Source organism: Arachis hypogaea, chromosome 13 (genome assembly GCF_003086295.3).
Source record: "Arachis hypogaea cultivar Tifrunner chromosome 13, arahy.Tifrunner.gnm2.J5K5, whole genome shotgun sequence".
Taxonomy (NCBI): Eukaryota; Viridiplantae; Streptophyta; class Magnoliopsida; order Fabales; family Fabaceae; genus Arachis; species Arachis hypogaea.
Window position 1 is genome coordinate 112,870,643 of NC_092048.1, and position 22,484 is coordinate 112,893,126.

The 22,484-nt window shown below is 37.3% G+C and overlaps 1 protein-coding gene across 1 annotated transcript; it reads left to right on the forward strand.

Moving 5' to 3' along the window:
* The first annotated feature begins 15,925 nt into the window (after positions 1-15,925).
* On the forward strand, positions 15,926-16,345 carry LOC140177679 (uncharacterized). Its single transcript, XM_072210827.1, has one exon. The coding sequence runs from the start codon at positions 15,926-15,928 to the stop codon at positions 16,343-16,345; it is 420 nt and encodes a 139-aa protein (XP_072066928.1).
* The last annotated feature ends 6,139 nt before the right edge of the window (positions 16,346-22,484 follow it).

Genomic DNA, 22,484 nt, shown 5'->3' on the forward strand with positions numbered 1-22,484 from the left:
TATATAAATATAATATAATTACTATTCATATCTGATAGAAATTCAAAAGGTTTTGGTTACAATTTTTTTTAATGTAAAAAATATTATAATATATGTTATTTTCCTAATTTTTTTTTTGGTGAGTGTTATTTTATTTTATTTTTTTCTAATTTAAAATAACATATTAGTGACACTGGTTACGATTTTGTCATCTTTGGCGGGAACCCTTTGCATCCTTTTAACCTTTTTTTTTTCTTTTCTTTTTTATTTTCCTCTATGAGAAAATTAATTTCTTTTTTTAATTAATTAATCTTTTAATTAAATTACTAAAAAATATGAATCTCAACGTTTAGTTTTTTTTTTTTAAGAAGAAAAAGCATAAATTATCAAAATAGAAATATATCTCATTTCATATGATATCTTACAATTTATACTACACAAATAGAATTAAATAATGGATGTATTTCAAAATCCAAAAAGTATATTGGATTTTATTTTATTTTTATATTTATCTTTAATATTTTCTTTCTGTCATTTGAAAATACTTCAATGAAGTTATAAAAAATAATTTTTGTTAAAATTTAAAGTTGAACTACTAGATGTATTTTGACATTAAAGATTTTTTGAATATGTATCTTTTTTTTTTATGCGCTGAAAATTAGATACAGATTCAGAATAATTTTTTTTTACAGAAAAGCTCTACATCCATGTAAAAATTACATGGAAGTTATCCAATTACCTTCTGCTACACGCGTTTTACACTCGTTTGTTTTACAGGCGCCTCATATAACGTATATAACGTAATCCTTCTTTTGCGTGATCAACCTTTCTCAAAGTAAACCTTGTTCTCTTCTCGCGTTTTCTTTCTTCTTCTTCTTCTTGTTCTTCTTCTTCTTCTTCTTCCTCTTCTCCTTCTTCTTCTTCAACCTAATTAAATTCGTTGTTCTCTTCTATTCGCGTTTTTCTTCTTTGCATTATGGATTTGGATTGACTTCAACGTAATTAGCTTAGTCGTTCTTCTTTTTCTTCATTTTCTTATTCGATCTGCACTTCTAAATTGAAACAATGAATGAATCAACTTTAAATTAGTTAAATGAGTGCGATTTGGATAATTCTTCCGAAACGCATCAATTTGATGAGGTTTGGATTATTGAATTTTGAATCTAATTCAATGGAATGCAATTGCTAATTTTATTTGAATTGAATTGAATGGACTGAGGTGATCTGTATCTGAATTGAATTGAATTGAATTGATAATATGTAAATTGTAGACAAAGTTGTTTCGAATTTGGTTTTGTATAATGGTTTCGTTCACTGTGAGTAACTGTTCGGTTCGGTAAGTACTATAGAGTTGTTTCACCATGTCCATGTGTTCGGTTCGGTATACAGAAAGGAGTTTAAAAAAAATTAGACGAATATATTCTTTTTGTTCCCTAAGCACTATATAATTGTTTCACCGTAATTAAGATTTCGGTTCATCGTATTTAAGATTTCAGTTCACCGTGTAGACCAACTGTGTTGTGGATGAAAAATTTGTCCCAAAGGTGGGAATGATTTTCAAGACACTAGAAGAAGCTGGAAAGTTCTACAAACATTATTCCAAACTTGCCGGTTTTTCTACGAAAATAAGGAACACGACTTGGGACGGAGACAAGATTAAGAATCAACTAATTGTATGTACCAGAGAGGGGAGGTGGAAATCCAAGATATCTCCAACTCTGAAGACAAACCTTTCAGCTGGGTTAAATTGTTCGGCCAGAATTTACGTACACATAATGAAGGATGTTGATCTTTGGATAATTTCCAAAGTTGTTTTGAATCACTCACATCCTTGTTGTCCAGACCAGGCTGAGATGCTCAAACAACACAGGAAGTTTAGGGTGGTTTAGGGTTTAGGGTTTAAGGTTTATGGTTAGGGTTTAGGGTTTAGTATTTAGGGTTTAGGGTTTATGGTTAGGGTTTATGGGGTTTAGGGTTTAGGGTTTAGGGTTTAGGGTTTATGGTTTAAGGTTTATGGTTTATGGTTTAGGGTTTAGGGTTTAGGGGTTCAGGGTCCAAGGTTTAGAGTTTAGGGTTTGGGGTTCAGGGTTTAGGGGTTCAGTGTGTTTGCAACTTTCAGTTCGCCCAGTGTATTAATTTTCGATTCAGGGTTTAGGGTTTAGGGTTCAAGATTCAAGGTTTAGGGTTTAGGGTTAGGGTTTTAGGATTTTAAGGGTTTATGGTTTAGTGTTTAGGGTTTAAGGTTTTATGGTTTAGGGCTTAGGGTTTAGGGGTTCAGGGTTTAGAGTTTAGGGTTTAGGATTCAGGGTTTAGGGGTTCAGTGTGTTTGCAACTTTCGATTCGCCCAGTATATTAATTTCGGTTCACTGTGTTCTTTTGGTGTTCGTAATGTATTGGTAAATACAGTGATTGCAATTACTGAGAACCTGGAATAAAATAGCAGCTAGACAGTTCCAACAGATATATAAATTAACATCTCAGATGAGTAATCCATCTTGAATCAAATATAAATATTAACATTAACATTTACATTAATATTGACATATATACATTTGAAGTAAACATTTTTTGCTTTTTAAACAAGTTAAACAAAATATTGTTAATTACAACTAGTCAATCATAGTATATGCTATTTACTATCTAAATCCCCATATGTGAATTTACTATCATAGTATATGCTATTAATTTCTTCTACTGTATCTTTCTTTTCTTGACTCATATCCCTGTACATTATTGCTATTGCCTTTGTTTGGCATCTGCAATAATGAGTTTTCTACAAGTTTTGAAACAGAATGTGAGGATCTATTTATAATACAAAATAGATATTATTTGAATGAATGCGGATAAATATATTTAATCTGCTTACGTTATAGTGCGGCTTCTCCTTCATTGTTGCCATTGTCTTGTTCTATTTTGCTGTAATGAAAATTTTTGGTCAATACTTCACTCAATACATCAACAAGCACAAGCATGTATATCTTAATCAAGTTAATTAAAATGCCATAGGCTACCGAACCGAAAAATATTCACTTGGTGAATCAAAATTACAAAAGCCACCGAACCGAACAAATCTCAAAGCCCTAGTTACACTATCCACTGAATTGAATGAAAATAACAACAAATTTCATTCTAAGGCCTACTTATACTGTAAAAATGCATTCACAATAATTCTATCTACTAAACGAAGCAAATCAATCCAGTAAACCTAAAATACAACTAGGAGAAATACAACATTGCAAGATTTTAAATGAACAATAGTTTTCTCATACCTTTGGTAGTCTCTGTTGCAGTTTTTCTTCGTTTCTGGTTGTTGCTTGTGAAATCTTCTCCCGATTCCTTTCCAGTAGTGGTTTTCGCAGAGAACTTGATTGAAGTTTGAGTGATATTGAGAGAGATTCAAAGAGAATAAGTTGTTTCATCTCTAGCGCGTGTTTTCACTTGCCATTTAATGCGCCTGATTCTATTTGGACTTGGGCCAACTTGGTTACATGGTTATATAGATGTGTAGCAGCCCCGATTTTTTTATTTTAGTTTAATTAGTGTTAAACGAAAATAGTTGACTAATGTATAAATAAATCGGTTTGTGACAAAATTTATATTTAATTTTAATTATTTTTATTAATTATGAATTCTTTTGAAAACTCTCAATCCTACTCTTCCTTTTCTGAGCTATCAATTTCGAAAACTCTCAATCCTTTCCTTTCTCCTTTGAACTATCAAGGGTTTAGAGTTTTAGAAGGGGAGAGTGAAAATTTGTTGGGATCTCTTGTAATTAAATTTTTAAAAGAAGCCACGGAAGTCGTGATTCTACAGCATGAGGTAAGTCCAATGTCGATTTTAGAGAACAGCTAGTCCCAGTGTTTCACTAATTTATGTCCCTTTTACCATTAAATCTCCTATGGTCATCTATCTGTTTCTCGGTATTTTTTTTTGTTGATACTCAAGAGGTAGGACAACTGCGGGAGTTAAATATTGTCTCAGCGAGTCCACGAACAACTAGCACTCTGCCCTCAACAACGTGGTTCTCCTCAACAACCATTGTTGCCTCTTTAGACAGGTAAGCATCCACGAACCACTAGCACTCTACTACTTTATTCACTCCCTTCCAACAAAAATGAAGTAATAGATATTTATATTTTTTATTTTTTTCTATTCTAATTGTTAGTTGTGTTCTTGGTTTGATTGGTAATTGATAATTTGTAATTGTAATCGCTAATTATTAAGTTATTCTTTCTCATTGGTAATAGCAATTTATGTTGTTGAACTTTTATCATCGATGTAAATGTTAATTTGTAAACTATTTGACTGTTCAAGATTTATGGTGATTACTTGATTGACATTGAGCTTAATTTTAACCAAATATACAAGGAATAAATTTTGTTTCATGTACTCTAGAGAGTACTCTTTCATTTTAGCAGAAACAGAAGTAAAAATTCACAAAATTAAGAGTAAAAGTTTCAATTATTTTAAAGATAAAAATGAGTTGTTTAAATTAAAATAAAATGGAATAAAACTTCCTTTTTAATCTGACATCAATTTTGTGCTCATATTAAAGGTGAGTGGTAATAAAATATCATAAATAAATTCTCTAAATTAATAAAATTCGTTGACAAATTTCTTACTACAATATGATTTTAACGATACCATCTATTATTTCTAATACAAGAGTGTTCCATGGCTTTTGAAAATAGGAATAAATGCTCCTCAAAAAATTTATAAAATCTTTCTTCATTTTAAAGTTGTGCATATTCAATAATAACTCCTATATTAATGTAGATTAGTGTTTTTTCCACCACATTAGCTAGTTTATCATAATATAATTTATTATAATATAATCACAATTTATATTTTTTTATCATTATTCTTAAAAGGAGTATTCGTCTCCTCTAATTTATTAGGCTAGGTTTTAATTGTGTGGTTTGAGTAATGTTATATTATGCATATAGTCCTTGATATTAAATTGCATATTGATATACTTTATTTACAAAATTTCCAAGTGGAAATGGAAATTATAGAGGTGGGCTCAGGTAATGACGATGAATGTAGCATGGACCAAGAGATGGGAACGGGTAAATGTCATTGTGGTGGCTGTAAGCAGTGTGAAATTATTACAACTGAATATATTATCAATCATATATTTTCAATGTCTGATGTAGAATATGATATTGTTCATACCCTGATCCAATATTATGGCACAGGCCCAAGTAAGCCTAAAAGGCCCAATCCAAAGGTTGGCCTTTACCACCTACCCGACCTCCTTAAAGAAGTTGGGTTCGACATAAGCTCCCTCCAAAGAGGTCGGGTTCAGTATGAACTGGCAGATAACACTTATTCAAATAAAGTAACTACCCCCTAAAATCTCTCATCCACTTCTAGAAGAGATATCTGAACAACCCTAAGATAAAAGGATGGTTATCCACCTTCAGAAGTGGAACTACTCCAATGGTGATTATTGGATCATCACCTATAAATACACTGACACACTCTGGTAAAACCAAGTTCCAATATTCTCTAAACCTGCTTACCCCCTTGATAACTTAAGCATCGGAGTGTCTTTGCAGGTACTACCCTCCATTCCTTCAAACATACAACTCAGATGGCGGCTCCCGAATGCGAACAAGTCGGAGACCATGGTGCACGGAATTGTGATCACACTTTTCACAACTCCGGTACAACTAACCAGCAAGTGCACTGGGTCGTCCAAGTAATACCTTACGTGAGTAAAGGTCGATCCTATGGAGATTGCCGGCTTGAAGCAAGCTATGGTTATCCTGTAAATCTTAGTCAGGAGATTCAAATGATATTAATGATTTTGTTTATGAAAATTAAATAACATAAAATGAATGATACTTGTGATTCAGTAATGAGGAACAGGTTGAGGTTCCAAAGATGCTCTATCGTCTAAATCTCTGCTTTCCTACTGTCTTCTTCTCCAAACACGCATGTCTTCCTTCAATGGCAAGCTGTATGTTGATGGATCACCGTTGTCAATGGCTAGCATCCATCCTCTTAGTGAAAATGGTCCAGGTACGGTTTCTGTACGGCTAATCAACTGTCGGATCTCTCGTCTCGGATGAAAAATACCAAGCACAGCTACCGCACGGCTAATCATCTGTCGGTTCTCACTTGTGTCGATATAGGATCTCTCTATCCTTTTGCACACTGTCACTGCACCCAACATTCGTGAGTTTGAAGCTCGTCACAGTCATCCCATCCCAGATCCTACTCGGAATACCACAGACAAGGTTTAGACTTTCCGGATCTCAGGAATGCTACCAATTGGTTCTAGCCTCTACCACGAAGGTTCTAATCTCACGAATTCGAATGCTCTGTTGTTAGGAGAGGCAAGTCAAATCCATGGATCAGAGACCCAAGAGATATGCACTCAAGCTGTCGCCCAATGACTACGTTGAGCTCAGATAGAACGGGAGTGGTTGTCAAGCACGCGTTCATAAAGTTGAGAATGATGATGAGTGTCACGGATCATCATATTCTTTACATTGAAGTACAGTGAGTATCTTAGAACAGAATCAAACGTGATCGAAAAGAAAACAATAGTAATTGCATTAATCCATTAAGACACAGCAGAGCTCCTCACCCCCACCTATGGGATTTAGAGACTCATGCCATAGAAGATACAATATGAGATGTAAAATGTCATGAGCTGCAAAATGAATCCCTAAAAGTAGTTTTATACTAAACTAGTAACTTAGGTCTACAGAAAATGAGTAACTAAGTGCAGATAGTGCAGAAATCCACTTCCGGGGCCCACTTGGTGAGTGTTTGGGCTGAGCTTTGAAGCTTTCATGTACATAGGTCATTCTTGGAGTTAAACGCCAGCTTGGGTGCCAGTTTGGGCATTTAACTCCAGTTCTGGTGCCAGTTCCGGCGTTTTACGCCAGAAAAGGGTCTTTGGCTGGCGTTTGAATGCCAGTTTGGGCCATCAAATCTCGGGCAAAATATATACTATTATATATTACTAGAAAGCCCAAGATGTCTACTTTCCAACTCGATTGAGAGCGCGTCAATTGGGCCTCTGTAGCTCCAGAAAATCCACTTCGAGTGCAGGAGGGTTTGAATCCAACAGCATCTGCAGTCCTTTCTCAGCCTCTGAATCAGACTTTTGCTCAGGTCCCTCAATTTCAGCCAGAAAATACCTGAAATTATAGAAAAACACACAAACTCATAGTGAAGTCCAAAAATATGATTTTTGCATAAAAACTAATAAAAATATAATAAAAAGTAACTAAAATATATTAAAAACTACCTAAAAACAATGCTAAAAAGCGTATAAATTATCCGCTCATCACAACACCAAACTTAAATTGTCGCTTGTCCCCAAGCAACTAAAAAAAAATAGGATAAAAAGAAGAGAAAATACAATAAATTTCAAAATATCAATGAAGCTTAGTTCCAATTAGACGAGCGGGACTAGTAGCTTTTTGCTTCTGAACAGTTTTGGCATCTCACTTTATCCTTTGAAGCTCAGAATGATTGGCATCCATAGGAACTCAGAATTCAGATAGTGTTATTGATTCTCCTATTTTAGTATGTTGATTCTTGAACACAGCTACTTTATGAGTTTTGGCCGTGACCCTAAGCATTTTGTTTTCCAATATTACCACCGGATACATAAATGCCACAGACACATAACTGGGTGATCCTTTTCAGATTGTGACTCAGCTTTGCTAGAGTCCCCAGTTAGAGGTGCCCAGAGTTCTTAAGCACACTCTTTTTGCTTTGGATCACGACTTTAACCGCTCAGTCTCAAGCTTTTCATTTGACACCTTCATGCCACAAGCACATGGTTAGGGACATCTTGATTTAGCCGCTTAGGCCAGGATTTTATTCCTTTGGGCCCTCCTATCCATTAATGCTCAAAGTCTTGGATCCTTTTTACCCTTGCCTTTTAGTTTAAAGGGTTATTAGCTTTTTCTGCTTGCTTTTTCTTTTTCTTTCTTTTTCTTTATTTTTTGCCATTTTTTCCGCAAACTTTGTGTTTTTCACTGCTTTTTCTTGCTTCAAGAATCAATTTTATGATTTTTCAGATTATCAATAACATTTCTCTTTTTTCATTATTCTTTCAAGGGCCAACAATTTTAACATTCATAAACTTCACTATAAAAAGTATGCACTGTTCAAGCATTCATTCAGAAAACAAAAAGTATTGCCACCACATCAAAATAATTAAACTATTTTCAAGATAGAATTCGAAACTCATGTACTTCTTTTTCTTTTTCAGAAAACATTTTTCATTTAAGAAAGGTGAAAGATTCATGGAACATTCATAGCTTTAAGACATAGACACTAAACACTAATGATCATGTAATGAAGATACAAACATAGTCAAAACATAAAGCATAAAAACCGAAAACAGAAAAGAAAATAAACAAGGAGATTAAAGAATGGGTCCACCTTAGTGAGGGCGGCTAATTCTTCCTCTTGAAGATCCTATGGAGTGCTTGAGCTCCTCAATATCTCTTCCTTGCCTTTGTTGCTCCTCTCTCATGGCTCTTTGGTCCTCTCTGATTTCATGGAGGATAATGGAGTGCTCTTGTTGAGGTCCATGAGTGGGCTCTCTTGTTTGCTCCATCCTCTTTCTAGTGATGAGCTTTTGAGATGAATCTCTCTATCTCTCATGACTTGGAGTTGGAAGCAACTGCCTTCCCTTTCCTCTTCCTAGAGGTTTCTCCGGCCTTAGGTGCCATTAATGGTTATGGAGAAATAAAAAGCAGAGCTTTTTCCACACCAAACTTAAAAGGTTTGCTCGTCCTCGAGCAAAATAAGATAGAAGGGAGTAGAAGAAGAATGATGCAATTAATTTTGAAAACTTGTTATTGTATACAAGAAAAATTAAAAAGAGTTGAAAAGAATTTGAAAAGATATGTAAGTTTTGAAAACGTTTTGGAAGGAATTGAAAAGAATTGAAAAAGAATTAAAAAGAATTGGAAAGATTATTAATTTTTGAAAATAAAAATTGAAAGATGAACGTTTAAAATATGTTCGATGCAAAAAATTATGAATTAAAACATGAAAAATTGAATTGGAAACAAAATTACCTCCCTGGTGTCATCCTGGCGTTAAACGCCCAGAATGCTATCCATTCTGGCGTTTAACGCCCACTTGACTGCCTCTTTGGGCGTTTAATGCCCAGCCAGATACCCTGGCTGGCGTTAAATGCAAGGAATCCTTCTTTACTGGGCGTTTTTTCTTAACGCCCAGGATGCTGCCATTTTTGGCGTTAAACGCCCAGAATGCTGCCTGCATGGGCGTTAAACGCCCATTCTGCTATCCTTACTGGCATTTAAACGCCAGTAAGCCTGTTGTTATTCCCACAAAGGAAAAAAAAGGGGAAACAGAAGTGCATAGTCACGTGGGGGGCACATGCCCCCACTTAAACCCCTTCCCCCTTCTTATTCTCTCGAGCCTTCCCTGATCCCTCCCTCTCTCTTTTATTTTCATTTCCTTCATACAGATCAAAACCAAACCCTCTCTTTTCCTTCATCTCCTCTTCCATTCCATCTTCTTCATTTCAAAATCTTCATCCAACCACAACACACCAGATTTCATTTTACCCTTTTATTTTATCTCTATTTTAATATATCATCTATATCCAAAGTAAATTTTTATTTTTCACAACCCCAAATCAGGAAGTTCATACCTATGAGTAAAGGAAGCATTCAACTCCTGAGTTTCTATTATTATTGAGGCTTCAAGGTAACTCTTTGACTCAATAATTAGCTATATCTCAAATTTTTAGTATCCTCATACTTGTGGGTATAGCAAAATCCAAAATTAGGGTTATTAGGATTAGGAAATTTGGGGCTTTGTCAAAGTGAATAAGAATGTGTTAATTGACTACATTAGTAGCTCACAAATATCATTATTGTCATATTTCTAGAGTTGTAGAGTGATTGGACATCATGTGGTAGCTCAATGGCGCGCTCAGAGTTGCTTCCGGTTCCTTAGAATCAAGTTGTGACTGGATATTATATCTATAATTGTTTTTAAATATATTATTATCAATATTTTTGTTGAATCATTAATTTTGGAGTTTGAAAATATTTTATTATTGTGATTTTTGAATTTTTGAAATAAATATTGATTTGTGAAACTTACAATTTTATAAAAATACACACGAGACGATATTTATATATTTTGTAAAGCATACATGTTTTCTTATTTGACTTTATTAAATTTTAATTAAATTTTAGTATGCATTCTTATATATATTTTTTGATTTAATATGAAAATTTAGTAATACGTTATAATTATTAGAGATTTGTTATAAATGATTTGGTTTGGATTGGTTTGGGAGACTCTGACTAGAAAATTGTAGTTAACGGCGGTTATGACGTTAACTTAGATGCATCTAACTCAGACCTCAGCTAGCAGGGGCGTTGCTAGCCCAACGTGTAGGCCACACGTTGGATCTGTTATACCGTACGGGCACACTAGAGGAAAGGGCTACCCTTAGAGGTGGAGCCGCCCTAGGTGTGTAATATTTGATTTGATTTGACTTCTGGAATGAGAACTCCCATTTCAGTTCATCCGCGTAACTACTTATTTATTTGTTTGCATAATTAATTATTATAAATTTCTCATCTCTGAAAGGAAATATAATTTTCAAGGTAAACTCTGTATTATCTCGTGTGGGTTATAGATGTAATGTTTGCTCACTGAGTTGCAAAACTCACCCTATTATATTCCCATGTTTTTCAGATACAAGAGTCATTCCAGGTTCCATTCCACCTGCCCCTCAGTAGATATTAGTCATTTTGGTGAGCCCTTCTTCTTTCCAAGGGCTAAGTAATTATGTAATGGGACCTTCGTTCAAAATTTAGATGATGTCAATGCTCCATATGTCACAGGCAGGATCCTCGTGTGGGTTATGTTATTTTGAATCTTGAACTGTTTAGGTAGTAATTATGATTTGGTGATGTAAGACTTATGGTTTTAACTATATACTCTAGTTATCAACTTGATATATATATATATATATATATATATATATATATATATATATATATATATATATGATGCGTATTCTGGGTATATTTGGTTGTGGATATGATTAGAGCATGTTGTTGTTGTCTTTGGAAATGGATGTTTATTGTTGATACAGGGAGTTAGTATTTATACGGGTAAGGTCCTAGAAACAGAGGAGATTCTGTCCGTTTTTCTGAAAATTTGGTCGTTTGGCTTGCTGAGGGACGTGTCCCTTGAGCGCCAGTCATGGCTGGGTTCGGGCCATGACAAAGTGGTATCAGAACCTTAGGTTTTCTTGTGTAATATGGAGCAAGTGTTCTTTAGTAAGATCACAATTGTGCAAATGGAAGCCGGCCCATTTTCACAAAGTGTGATGTTACTAGAGGCCTATAGGAAGTTGTCATCAATCCTTTGTTCTCATTATTCTTTCTGTCTGTCCTATTCTCTTTGAACTTCATATACATATGTCGTTGGTGATTCAATCGCTTTACTTACTCGATAGGTGGAAGATGCCACCTAAGAAAAGACGTGGTGGAGCTGTTGGTGCTCCTGATACTGCTGAATCTAATAGGGCAGTTTCTCTGCCACTTGGAGCACTTCGATAAAGGCCAAGGAGCCAAAGAATAGTTGATAGGCGCGAAGGAGAGATACCCCGCGAGAGAGTTCAAGAGAACCCCGTAGTAAGAAAGACTCAACCGGACTTAGCAGCTGAATTAAGGGGAATGAATCAAACCCTTAATGCGGTATTACAGGTTCTAACAAATCAAAATAGGGGCGGAGCAAGAATTCCTAATATGCCAAATCCTCAGCCTCAAAGAGTTCATCAATTGTTTGGGGATCAAGAGCCACCAATTGAAAAATATTTGAAGTTAAATTCGTCCATTTTCAATGGAGATTCATTGGATGAAGATCCACAACAATATCTAGAGGATGCAAAGAAAGATATTTGAGCTCTCAAGTGCACTGAGGAATGGGCTGTTGAGTTAGTATCCTACAACTTGCGTGGTTCAGTAAGATATTGGTATGAGTCTCTTCTTGAGAGCAAAGAAGCAGCTGAACTTCCTCCTCCTTCTTGGGAAGAGTTCACTGAAGAGTTTCTTGCTCAATTTTATCCAGCTAACAAGCAAGCAAAAGATGCAATTGCCTTTGAAAGATTAAGGCAAGAGAATATGACAGTGACTGAGTATGCTAAGGAGTTTACTAGACTTTCTAAGAGTGCTCCGTACTTAGTGAATTCAGAAGAGATGAAGGTTCGTCATTTCGTTCGTGGATTGGCAGAACCTATGTTCACTATCCTTATGCCTAAAGTCAGACGCATGTCTTTTAAGGATGTCCTAAACTCTGCTTATGGAATTGAAGCTGGGATAGCGGAGAGAAATGCTTTTAAGGATGTTGGTAAGAAGCCCAAGATGAAGGGACAATTTTCTGGTGGATTTAGTTCAGGAGGATTTCAGTCTCATCATGGTCAGACTAATCAGCAAGGTTATTCGGGTTATCGAGCTCGTCCTCAAACATCTTTTGGTGGGGTTACTTCTTCTGGATCTGTTCCTATGAGTGTTTCAAGTCCAAGACCTTTTGTTGGAGGCACCCCTCAATCTAGCAGACATGGTTCTAATCAGACAAGACTAACTAAATCTTACTACCAGCAGTGTGGGATCTACCATTCCGGTATATGTTTCAAGGCTACTGGTGCATGTTTTAGTTGTGGTCAATCTGGTCATCTTAGGAGGGATTGTCCAAATCCTAGAGGAGGCTTTACTCCAGGTATTGCACGTCCTACCACACCAATGCCATCATCTTCAGCTATGTCTATTGGAAATTCTTCTGGTTCTAGTGGCAGAGGAGCTGGTGGCAGGGGTCAGACTTATAACAGAGGAGGGAGCCAAAGAGGAAGAGGTCAGACACGTGTGTATGCTTTAACACGTCAAGATGCTCAAGCTTCTAATGCTGTGGTGGCAGTACTTTACAAGTTTGTTCTTTAGATGCTCGAGTGTTATTTGATACGGGTTCTCATTATTCATATGTATCTCTACATCTTGCATCTCATTTCGATAAACAACCTGAATTGTTATCCCACCCATTTCATGTTGGCACTCCACTTGGAGTCTCACGGTAGTTCGAGTCGTGTTTCGATCTTGTGTTGTTAGAATTAATACGGTTGAAACCTTAGCTGATTTGATCCTTTTAGAACCAATGAAAGATATTGATGTCATCCTAGGCATGGATTATTTAGTAGCTTGTCATGCTGATGTGGGCTGTTACTCTAAAACCGTGAAGTTTGACATACCGGGTATCTCACCTTTTGTTTTTAAGGGTGATGACTGTCCCACTTTAGCTAGCATCATCTCATCTATAAGTGCTATGCAATTGATGGAGAAGGGAAACTAAAGATTTCTGGCAGTTGTTAGAGATGTTGATGCCAAAGTGCCTAGTCTTGATCAGGTTCCTATTGTTAGAGAATTCCCTGACGTGTTCCCTGATGAGCTACCAGGGATGCCGCCTGACCGTGAAGTTGAGTTTTCCATAGAATTGGCTCCGGGAGTCCAACCTGTGTCCATTCCTCCCTATCGTATGGCTCCAACTGAGTTACGAGAATTAAAAGTTCAATTGGAAGATATGCTAGAGAAAGGATTTATTCGTCCCAGCACTTCTCCGTGGGGAGCTCCTGTTCTATTCGTAAAGAAGAAGGATGGAACGATGCGATTATGTGTAGATTATCGTTAGCTCAATAAGATAACTGTTCGCAACAAGTATCCATTGCCAAGGATTGATGATTTGTTTGATCAACTTCAAGGAGCTACCTGTTTCTCAAAAATCGACTTGCGTTCAGGGTACCATCATTTGAAGATAAAAGAGGAAGACATTCCAAAAACTGCTTTTCGTACTCGCTATGGGCACTATGAGTTCTTAGTAATGTCCTTTGGTCTGACGAATGCGCCTACAGCTTTCATGGACTTAATGAATCGAGTCTTCAAACCTTTCTTAGATCGCTTTGTTATCGTTTTCATCGATGATATCTTGATGTATTCAAAAAGTGCTACGGAGCATGAGTATCATTTGAGGATTGTGTTATAAACCTTAAGGGATCACAAGCTTTATGCTAAGTTTTCTTAATGTGAGTTTTGACTTGATCAAGTGACATTTTTGAGGCATGTGGTATCAAAAGATGGAATCATGGTGGATCCAAAGAAGGTTAAAGCCGTTCAGAAGTGGCCAAGGCCTACTACAGTGACAGAAATTCGTAGCTTTCTAGGGTTGGCCGGCTACTATCGGCGATTCATCAAGGACTTCTCGAGAATTTCGGCACCATTAACCAAGTTAACTCAGAAGAATGTGAAGTTTCAATGGTCAGAAGCTTGTGAGGAAAGTTTCTAGACACTTAAGGCTTGTCTAACCTCAGCACCAATTCTTGTTTTGCCTTCTGGGTCTGGGGAATTCTCAGTCTTTTGTGATGCATCTCGGATAGGACTGGGTTGTGTATTGATGCAGCATGGCCGCATTATTGCCTATGCCTCGCGACAACTCAAGAAGCATGAGCAGAATTATCCAACTCATGACCTGAAAATGGCAGCGGTCGTCTTTGCTTTAAAGATTTGGAGACACTACCTTTATGGTGAGACCTGTGAGATCTATACGGATCACAAGAGTTTGAAGTATATATTTCAACAGAAGGATTTAAATTTGAGGCAACGGAGATGGATGGAGTTGCTAAAAGATTACGATTGTACTATTTTGTATCATCCTGGAAAGGCAAATGTTATAGCAGATGCCCTCAGTAGAAAATCTATGGGTAGCTTGGCCCATATCACTCTTGCAAGGAGACCAATTGTTGAAGAAGTCCATCAATTGAAGGCCGATGGAATTCAATTTGACCTTGGAGAATCAGGAGTTTTCTTAGCACATGTTCGAGCCCAATTTTCCCTAATAGAACAGATCAAGGATGCACAACATGATGACCCAAAACTAAGGAAGCTTATAGAAGATGTTCGCAATGGGAGGAACTCAAACTTTTCTCTTGATCAAGATGTTTTGCGTTGTGGTCAACGTTTATGTGTGCCAGATAACCATGACTTGAAGAAAGCTATTTTGGAGGACGCTCACAATTCTAAGTATACCGTTCATCCAGGCTCCAATAAGATGTATCAAGATTTGAAAAAATGTTTTGGTGGGAAGGCATGAAGAAAGACATAGGAGTTTTTGTTTCTCATCGCTTAACCTGCCAACAGGTTAAAGCTGAACATCAAAGACCTGCTAGGTTATTGCAACAAATTGAGATACCTGAATGGAAGTGGGAAAGGATTACGATGGATTTTGTAATAGGTTTGCCTCATAGTTTTAAAGGTTTTGATTCAATTTGGGTAATTGTGGATAGAATGACGAAGTCAGCTCACTTTCTTCCAGTGAAAACAACTTTGAATGCAGCTCGGTATGCTCAACTTTATGTTGATGAGATAGTTAAACTACATGGAATTCCATTATCCATTTTTCAGATCGCGGGCCCCAGTTTACCTCTCATTTTTGGAAATCTTTTCAAAAAATTTTAGGAACTCGTCTGGATCTTAGCACAGCTTTTTACCCTCAAACCGATGGACAATCAGAAAGGACGATCCAGACATTGGAAGACATGTTAAGGTGTTGTGTTCTAGATTTTGGTGGAAATTGGGACAACTATCTACCTTTGATCGAGTTCTCTTATAATAATAGTTATCAAGCCAGCATTCAAATGGCACCATTTGAGGCCCTTTATGGGAGAAGATGCAGGTCACCTATTGGGTGGTTTGAAGTTGGTGAGGTTAAGCTTTTGGGGCCAAATTTGGTACAAGATGCAGTTGAGAAGGTTCGCATAATAAGAGAACGTTTATTAGCAGCTCAGAGTAGGCAGAATGCTTATGTTGATAACAGAAGGCGTAACTTATAGTTTTCAGTGGGTGATCAGGTATTTCTTCGAGTGTCACCTATGAAAGGAGTGATAAGGTTTGGGAAAAGAGGCAAGCTTAATCTTCGTTACATTGGTCCATTTGAGATTTTGGACAGAATAGGTGCAGTTACTTATCGCTTGGCACTACCATCGGAGTTGTCTATGATTCATCCAGTTTTTCACGTATTAATGTTACGCAAATACCTTCCCGACCCATCTCATGTACTTGCACCACAAGCCATAGAGCTAAAGGAGGATTTATCATTTGAAGAGGAACCAGTGGATATAGTTGATCGCCAAGTAAAGAAACTACGTTCTAAAGAGATAGCATCTGTGAAAGTTGTTTGGAAGAATCATTCGATAGAAGAAGCAACTTGGGAAGTGGAGGATGCAATGCGCGACAAATATCCGTATTTATTTGAGTCTGAAGGTAATAATCACATCTATCGTAGTATATGAGTTCAAAATTCGGGGACCGAATTTCTTAAGGGGGAGTGAATGTTATACCCACAAAGGAAAAAAAAAGGGGAAACAGAAGTGCATAGTCACGTGGGGGGCACATGCCCCCACTTAAACCCCTTCCCCCTTCTTATTCTCTCGAGCCTTCCCTGATCCCTCCCTCTCTCTTTTATTTTCATTTCCTTCATACAAATCAAAACCAAACCCTCTCTTTTCCTTCATCTCCTCTTCCATTCTATCTTCTTCATTTCAAAATCTTCATCCAACCACAACACACCAGATTTTATTTTACCCTTTTATTTTATCTCTATTTTAATATATCATCTATATCCAAAGTAAATTTTTATTTTTCACAACCCCAAATCAAGAAGTTCATACCTATGAGTAAAGGAAGCATTCAACTCCTGAGTTTCTATTATTATTGAGGCTTCAAGGTAACTCTTTGACTCAATAATTAGCTATATCTCAAATTTTTAGTATCCTCATACTTGTGGGTATAGCAAAATCCGAAATTAGGGTTATTAGAATTAGGAAATTTGGGGCTTTGTCAAAGTGAATAAGAATGTGTTAATTGACTATATTAGTAGCTCACAAATATCATTATTGTCATATTTCTAGAGTTGTAGAGTGATTGGACATCATGTGGTAGCTCAATGGCGCGCTCAGAGTTACTTCCGGTTCCTTAGAATCAAGTTGTGACTGGATATTATATCTATAATTGTTTTTAAATATATTATTATCAATATTTTTGTTGAATCATTAATTTTGGAGTTTGAAAATATTTTATTATTGTGATTTTTGAATTTTTGAAATAAATATTGATTTGTGAAACTTATAATTTTATAAAAATACACACGAGACGATATTTATATATTTTGTAAAGCATACATGTTTTCTTATTTGACTTTATTAAATTTTAATTAAATTTTAGTATGCATTCTTATATATATTTTTGATTTAATATGAAAATTTAGTAATACGTTATAATTATTAGAGATTTGTTATAAATGATTTGGTTTGGATTGGTTTGGGAGACTCTGACTAGAAAACCGTAGTTAACGGCAGTTATGACGTTAACTTAGATGCATCTAACTCAGACCTCAGCTACCAGGGGCGTTGCTAGCCCAACGTGTAGGCCACACATTGGATCTGTTATACCGTACGGGCACACTAGAGGAAAGGTCTACCCTTAGAGGTGGAGCCGCCCTAGGTGTGTAATATTTGATTTGATTTGACTTCTGGAATGAGAACTCTCATTTCAATTCATCCGCTTAACTACTTATTTATTTGTTTGCATAATTAATTATTATAAATTTCTCATCTCTGAAAGGAAATATAATTTTCAAGTTAAACTCTGTATTGTCTCGTGTGGGTTATAGATGTAATGTTTGCTCACTGAGTTGCAAAACTCACCCTTTTATATTTCCATGTTTTTTAGATACAGGAGTCATTCCAGGTTCCATTCCACCTGCCCCTCAGTAGATCTTAGTCATTTTGGTGAGCCCTTCTTCTTTCCAAGGGCTAAGTAATTATGTAATGGGACCTTTGCTCAAAATTTAGATTAAGTCAATGCTCCATATGTCACAGGCAGGATCCTCGTGTGGGTTATGTTATTTTGAATCTTGAACTGTTTAGGTAGTAATTATGATTTGGTGATGTAAAACTTATGGTTTTAACTATATATGATGTGTATTCTGGGTATATTTGATTGTGGATATGATTAGAGCATGTTATTGTTGTCTTTGGAAATGGATGTTTATTGTTGATACAGGGAGTTAATATTTATACGGGTAAGGTCCTAGAAATAGAGGAGATTCTGTCCCTTTTTCTGAAAATTTGGTTGTTTGGCTTGCTGAGGGATATGTCCCTTGAGCGCCAGTCATGGCTGGGTTTGGGCCATGACACCTGTCCTCCAGGGTGTGTTGTTTTTGATGCTGTTTTTGATTCCGATTTAATTCTGCAGCTGTTTTTGTGACTCCACATGATCATCAACCTAAAGAAAATATAAAATAACAATGAAAAATGAAATGAAAAAGTTATTAACATAGATAAATAAGATTGGGTTGCCTCCCAATAAGCGCTTCTTTAATGTCAATAGCTGGACTTTACTGAGCTTTAATCTAGTCTCAGTCTTGAGCATTCTTGCTCAACATTGCCTTCAAGATAATGCTTGACTCTCTGTCCATTAACAATGAATTTTTTGTCAGAGTCAATATCCTGAAGCTCTACATATCCATATGGTGACACACTTGTAATCACATATGGTCCCTTCCACTGGGATTTCAATTTCCCAGGGAACAATCTGATCCTAGAGTTAAACCGCAGAACCTTCTATCCTAGCTCAAAGACTCTAGATGACAGCTTTCTGTCATGCCACCTTTTTGCTTTTTCCTTGTAAATTTTAGCATTTTCAAAAGCATTGAGTCTGAACTCCTCCAGCTCATTCAACTGGAGTAATCTTTTCTCTCCAGCTACCTTAGCATCAAGGTTTAGGAACCTGGTGGCCCAGTAAGCCTTGTGTTCCAGTCCCACTGGCAGATGACAGGCTTTTCCATACACAAGCTGGTATAGAGAGGTCCCTATAGGAGTCTTGAATGCGGTTCTGTATGCCCACAGAGCATCATCCAGACTTCTTGTCCAATTCCTTCTACGGGTACTTATAGTCCATTCCAGAATTCGTTTTAGTTCTCTATTTGAGACTTCAGCCTGCCCATTTGTCTGTGGATGATATGGAGTTGCCACTTTGTGGTTAATTCTATATCAGATCAGAGCAGAGTCAAGCTATTTATTGCAGAAATGAGTGCCTCCATCACTGATCAGTACCCTAGGGACACCGAACCTGCTAAAGATGTGCTTCTAGAGGAACTTCATCACTGTCTTAGTATCATTAGTGGGTGTTGCAATTGCCTCTACCCATTTAGATACATAGTCTACTGCCACCAGAATATAAGTGTTTGAATATGATGGTGGGAAAGGCCTCATGAAGTCAATACCCCATACATCAAACAACTCAATCTCTAAGATCCCTTGCTGAGGCATGGCATAACTATGAGGCAAATTACCAGCTCTCTGGCAACTGTCACAGTTACGTACAAACTCTCGGGAGTCTCTATAGAGAGTAGGCCAGTAGAAGCCACATTGGAGAACCTTTGTGGCTATTCGCTCACCTCCGAAATGTCCTCCATATTGTGATTCATGGCGATGCCATAGGATCTTCTGTGCCTCTTCTCTAGGCACACATCTACGGATTATTCTGTCTGCACATCTCTTAAAGAGATATGGTTCATCCCACAAGTAGTACTTTGCATCAGAAACCAATTTTTTTGTTTGCTGCTTACTGTACTCTTTGGGTATGAATCTCACAGCTTTATAGTTTGCAATGTCTGCAAACCACGGTACTTCCTGAATGGCAAAGAGTTACTCATCTGGAAAGGTTTCAGAGATCTCAGTAGGAGGGAGGGACGCTCCTGCTACTGGTTCTATCCGGGACAGGTGATCCGCTACTTGGTTTTCTGTCCCTTTTCTGTCTCTTCTTTTTATATCAAACTCTTGCAGAAGCAACACCCATCTTATGAGTCTGGGTTTTGAATTCTGCTTTGTGAGGAGATATTTTAGAGCATCATGGTCAGTGTACACAATCACTTTTGATCCTACTAAATAAGATCTGAACTTATCAATGGCATAAACCACTACAAGCAACTCCTTTTCTGTGGTTCTGTAATTTTTCTGCGCGTTAGTTAAAACACGGCTAGCATAATAAATGACATGCAGAAGCTTTTCATGCCTCTGTCCCAATACTGCACCAATGGCATGGTCACTGGCATCACACATTAGTTCGAATGGTAATGTCCAGTTTGGTGTAGAAATGACTGGTGCTGTGACCAGCTTAGCTTTCAGAGTCTCAAAGGCCTGCAAACACTCTGTGTCAAAGACAAATGGTGTATCAGCGGCTAGCAGATTGCTCAGAGGTTTTGTAATTTTTGAAAAATCCTTTATAAACCTCCTATAGAATCGTGCATGCCCTAGAAAGCTTCTGATTGCCTTAACATTGGCAAGTGGTGGTAATTTTTCAATTACCTCTACCTTAGCTTGATCCACCTCTATTCCCTTGTTCGAAATTTTGTGCCCAAAGACAATTCTTTCAGTCACCATAAAGTGACATTTCTCCCAGTTTAAAACCAGGTTAGTCTCTTGGCACCTTTTCAGAACAAGTGCTAGATGGTCAAGACAGGAGCTGAATGAGTTTCCAAATACTGAGAAGTCATCCATGAAGACTTCCAAAAATTTTTCTACCATATAAGAGAAGATAGAGAGCATACACCTCTGAAAGGTTGCAGGTGCATTGTACAGACCAAATGGCATCTTTCTGTAGGCAAATACTCCAGATGGACATGTGAATGCTGTTTTTTCTTGGTCCTGAGGATCTACTGCAATTTGATTGTAACCTGAATAGCCATCCAAAAAGTAGTAGTATTCATGACCTGCTAGTCTCTCTAGCATCTGGTCTATGAATGGTAAAGGAAAATGATCTTTTCTGGTGGCTGTATTGAGTCTTCTGTAGTCAATACACATACGCCACCCTGTAACTGTTCTTGTGGGAACCAGTTCATTCCTTTCATTATGAACCACTGTCATACCTCCCTTCTTGGGGACAACTTGGACAGGGCTCACCTAGGGGCTATCAGAAATAGGATAAATAATCCCAGCATCTAGTAACTTAGTGACCTCTTTCTGCACCACCTCTTTCATGGCTGGATTCAGCCGCCTCTGTGGTTGAACCACTGGCTTAGCATCATCCTCTAATAGGATCTTGTACATGCATCTGGCCGGGCTAATGCCCTTGAGATCACTTATGGACCACCCAAGAGTTGTCTTGTGTGTCTTCAGCACCTGAATTAGTGTTTTCTCTTCCTGTGGCTTTAAAGCAGAGCTTATGATTACCGGAAAAGTGTCATCTTCTTTCAGAAATGCATATTTCAGGGATGTAGTGGTTTGAGCTCGGGTTTAGGAGGCTTCTCCTCTTCTTGAGGAGTTTTCAGAAGTTCTTCTGTTTTCTCTGGTTCCTCCAAATCAGGCTGAACATCTTTAAAAATGTCCTCTAGCTCTGATTCGAGACTCTCATTCATATTGACCTCTTCCACCAGGGAGTTAATAATATCAGCGCTCATGCAGTCTTTTGATGTGTCTGGATGCTGCATAGCTTTGACAGCATTCAACTTAAACTCATCCTCATTGACTCTCAGGGTTATCTCCCCTTTTTAGAGGTCAATGAGGGTTCGTCCAGTTGCTAGGAAAGGTCTTCCTAGAATGAGAGTTGCACTCTTGTGCTCCTCCATTTCTAGCACTACAAAGTCAGTGGGAAAGGCAAATGACCCAACCTTGACAATCATGTCCTCAATTATGCCTGATGGAATTTTAATGGAGCCATCAACAAGTTGGAGACATATTCAGGTTGGTTTGATTTCTTCAGTCAAACTAAGCTTTCTGATAGTGGATGCAGGGATCAGGTTGATACTTGCCCCAAGATCACATAAAGCTATCTTGGTACAAGCACCCTCTAATGTGCATGGTATCATAAAGCTTCCGGGATCTTTAAGCTTCTCTGGTAAGCTTTTTAAAATGACTGCACTGCATTCTTCAGTGAGAAAAACTTTTTCAGTCTCCCTCCAATCCTTCTTATGACTTAAGATCTCTTTCATGAACTTAGCATAAGAGGGTATTTGCTCAAGTACCTCTGCAAACGGAATCTTTATTTCAAGAATCCTGAGATAGTCTGCAAAGCAGGCAAATTGTTTATCCTGTTCTGCTTGGCAGGGTTTCTGAGGATAAGGCATTTTGGCTTTATATTCTTCAACCTTAGTTGCTGCAGGTTTATTTCCTACAGAAGTGGTTGGAGAAGCCTGCTTAAGGGGGTTGTTATCAGCACTTACAGGTGTTTGATCCCTTATTGGCATTTGAACGCCAGAACTGGGTGCTTTTTGGGCGTTCAATGCCAGATTGCCACCCTTTTCTGGCGTTTGAACGCTAGAATTGGCCATTCACTGGGCGTTTAACGCCAACTTCTGACCCTTTTCTGGTATTTAAACACCAGAATCATTTCTCTCTGGGCTCCTACTATCCTCAGAGGGATTTTGGGTAG

Coding starts and splice junctions, on each gene's coding strand:
- LOC140177679 (XM_072210827.1), top strand. CDS start 15,926: ATGAAAGGAGTGATAAGGTTTGGGAAAAGAGGCAAGCTTAATCTTCGT.